Source organism: Ctenocephalides felis, unplaced genomic scaffold, assembly GCF_003426905.1.
Source record: "Ctenocephalides felis isolate EL2017-DRISC unplaced genomic scaffold, ASM342690v1 CF-g0.4_SCAFFOLD_01886, whole genome shotgun sequence".
Lineage (NCBI taxonomy): Eukaryota > Metazoa > Arthropoda > Insecta > Siphonaptera > Pulicidae > Ctenocephalides > Ctenocephalides felis.
In genome coordinates, this window is record NW_020538040.1 from 102,492,234 (window position 1) to 102,494,693 (window position 2,460).

The following is a 2,460-nucleotide window of genomic DNA, read 5'->3' on the forward strand; positions in this document are numbered from 1 at the left end:
AATTTCAATATATTTATGGAATTCTATAACTGAAACCAAATTACAAAAGGTAAATTTACAAAATTTCAAAATTTCGTTAAGTCAAAAATTAAAATTTGACTTTTGTGACATGCACATATATAAAATTAAATGAATAATATAATATATCATGGCATGTGTTTACTTATAGTCACCATTACAATGCCTTCAAACGAAGTACTGAAATCTTTATAATTGTTTCTTACTACTCTCTCATTATATTTATAAAAAAAAAACGCAAAAATGTATATGATCCAATTATATTCTGTGCACACATACATATAATACACAGTGAGTACATATTATACTACTTAAGTTTATTTATCAGTCTGGTACAGAAATATTCATATCACATGCAGCATGTCCATTCTCAGGCTAATTCTCTTAATTTATTGTTATTTTTAAATGAGTCTAGATATATCTTCCGTCACAGGCGATTAGTCTTAAATCAACAACATTCGCATATAGGCCCTTCTAAGAGTTCCAGCCATTGTCGCTAGTATCTGTAGGGTTATTATATACTGGTTTAGGTCCCCATAAACGAACTGTGAAATCATCTGAAGCAGAAACTAACATATTAGGATATACGGGGTTCCATGTAACACAATTAACACTTCTTGAATGTCCGGTCAATGTTGCTATTGGTGCTGCCCGATTTATATGCCATATATATACGTTGTTATCTTCACTGCCACTGGCTACAAAGTCATTATTAACGCCACCGAAACATGAGTGAATTGTAAAATGACCTTGTATTAAGCCATGGAATTTTCTAATCAAACATTTATCTTCTAAATCCCAAAGATGTACACCTTGAGTGGCAACATTTAGCAATGCCAATCGATCGGTAGGATCTATTGTAATTGCCATTATAGGGTGTTCCTCTTGTATAATATTAGAATCAACAAATTTTTCAAATACATAAGAACGTACTTTTCTGTGTGTATCGGCGGCTAGAACTGTTTTACCATCAGATCGACAAGCTAGGGCATTAATTCTTATACCTTCCCAATAACCAACTAGACCACCATCTAAGTCACATTCATAAAATTGACCACGGATGCCACCAGTCACAAATTTTGTACTATCTTTATGCCATGCAGCTGATGTTAGACTGTCAATATTTGAATGAATCATTTTAACTCGAAGCTCATCAGTTTCCATATCCCAAAGCCATAATTCAGGACAGTGTTCTGGGCCCACTGCTATCAAATATTTTGAATCAGGACTCCAGGATAGCAATGAAACACCATAAGAATGGCCCTCCAATGTACTTCTGTGTGTTAATTGATAACGAATGGGATCGACATTCCATATCATAACCGTTGTATCTTTGGAGCCAGTGGCTAATTTCAAACCGTCTGGAGAAAATTTGCAGAACCATACCTCATCACAATGGTCTTTAATTGTTTGGACATGATGCATTGGAAAATTATTTGTGGGACATACATGGTCAATTAGTAATGATACGGTATTCAATGTGCTAGATGTATTATGGTAATTACAGCGTTTTGCTTGCATGTCAATTGCTTGAGACAAAAGGGTTTGTAACCTCCGTGGTGGAAGCATAATAGTAGGAGGTAAAAATGCCTGTAGACGTTCCATAAGGTGGGTGCGTGATGTACTGCCTTTACCTTCCCAAGAAGCTCTATGATATAATTCAGCTGAATCAGCACACATCATATAAGAAGAGAGCTGATGAACTCGAGGTGTATTATAATTTAGTGGAGTGATTTCATTTCGCAATACATGTAACGCATCTAATGGACGTTCATCTTCCAAGCATTCCAAATATTTTTGTTCTAATAACAAAAACTTTATTGCGACTAAATTATGTCTTGCTTCCGGTTCATTTTCCAATAATGTTTGCAGTTCCTTCAAGTCATGATCAGCTTCAGACCAATCTCCTTGCATGACATGTTGTCTAAGCATCGATGCAACAGGATGTTCTATGCGACATCCTGATTCTTGCATCAACACATCTGCACTATGTTGAAGTCCAACTGATCTGAGATGTTGTCCAATTATGCGAACAATATCCTGGTTGACTTTATTCATAGGTATACGAGGGACTTCTTTTGGTGCACCGATATCAGCTGTGAATCCATTGCCATTCTCTTCTGGGGCGAATGAACTAGCCCCATTCAACTGCAAGCCATTGGTACCTTGCTGCATTTCCAAAGCTGTTTCAGACAATGGACAAAACTTGCGACTTGCGACTTGCGACTAGCGATATATGTTCACTCGAGAACTGTGAATTAAAATCCAATGTATATTGTTAATAAACCACACATAAAAAAGCACATATAGTGTTATGAGCAAAGAAAATATTAATTCACAGTTTTTCGACAGATTTAACGTCAGTGTGAGTGAAAACGGCTACAAACAAAATTTCTTGAGCAACACCGTATTGCCGTGGTTTCCAACCTATGGGGCGCAAAG

General features: G+C 36.2%; 1 protein-coding gene across 1 annotated transcript; it reads right to left on the minus strand.

Annotated features, from left to right (window-relative positions):
* Positions 1–492: 492 nt before the first annotated feature.
* On the minus strand, positions 493–2,193 carry LOC113375615 (WD repeat-containing protein 26-like). Its single transcript, XM_026615547.1, has one exon. The coding sequence runs from the start codon at positions 2,191–2,193 to the stop codon at positions 493–495; it is 1,701 nt and encodes a 566-aa protein (XP_026471332.1).
* Positions 2,194–2,460: the final 267 nt, after the last annotated feature.

Bases quoted from the DNA above. Each gene is read 5' to 3' on its own strand.
- LOC113375615 (XM_026615547.1), bottom strand. From the start codon at position 2,193: ATGCAGCAAGGTACCAATGGCTTGCAGTTGAATGGGGCTAGTTCATTC.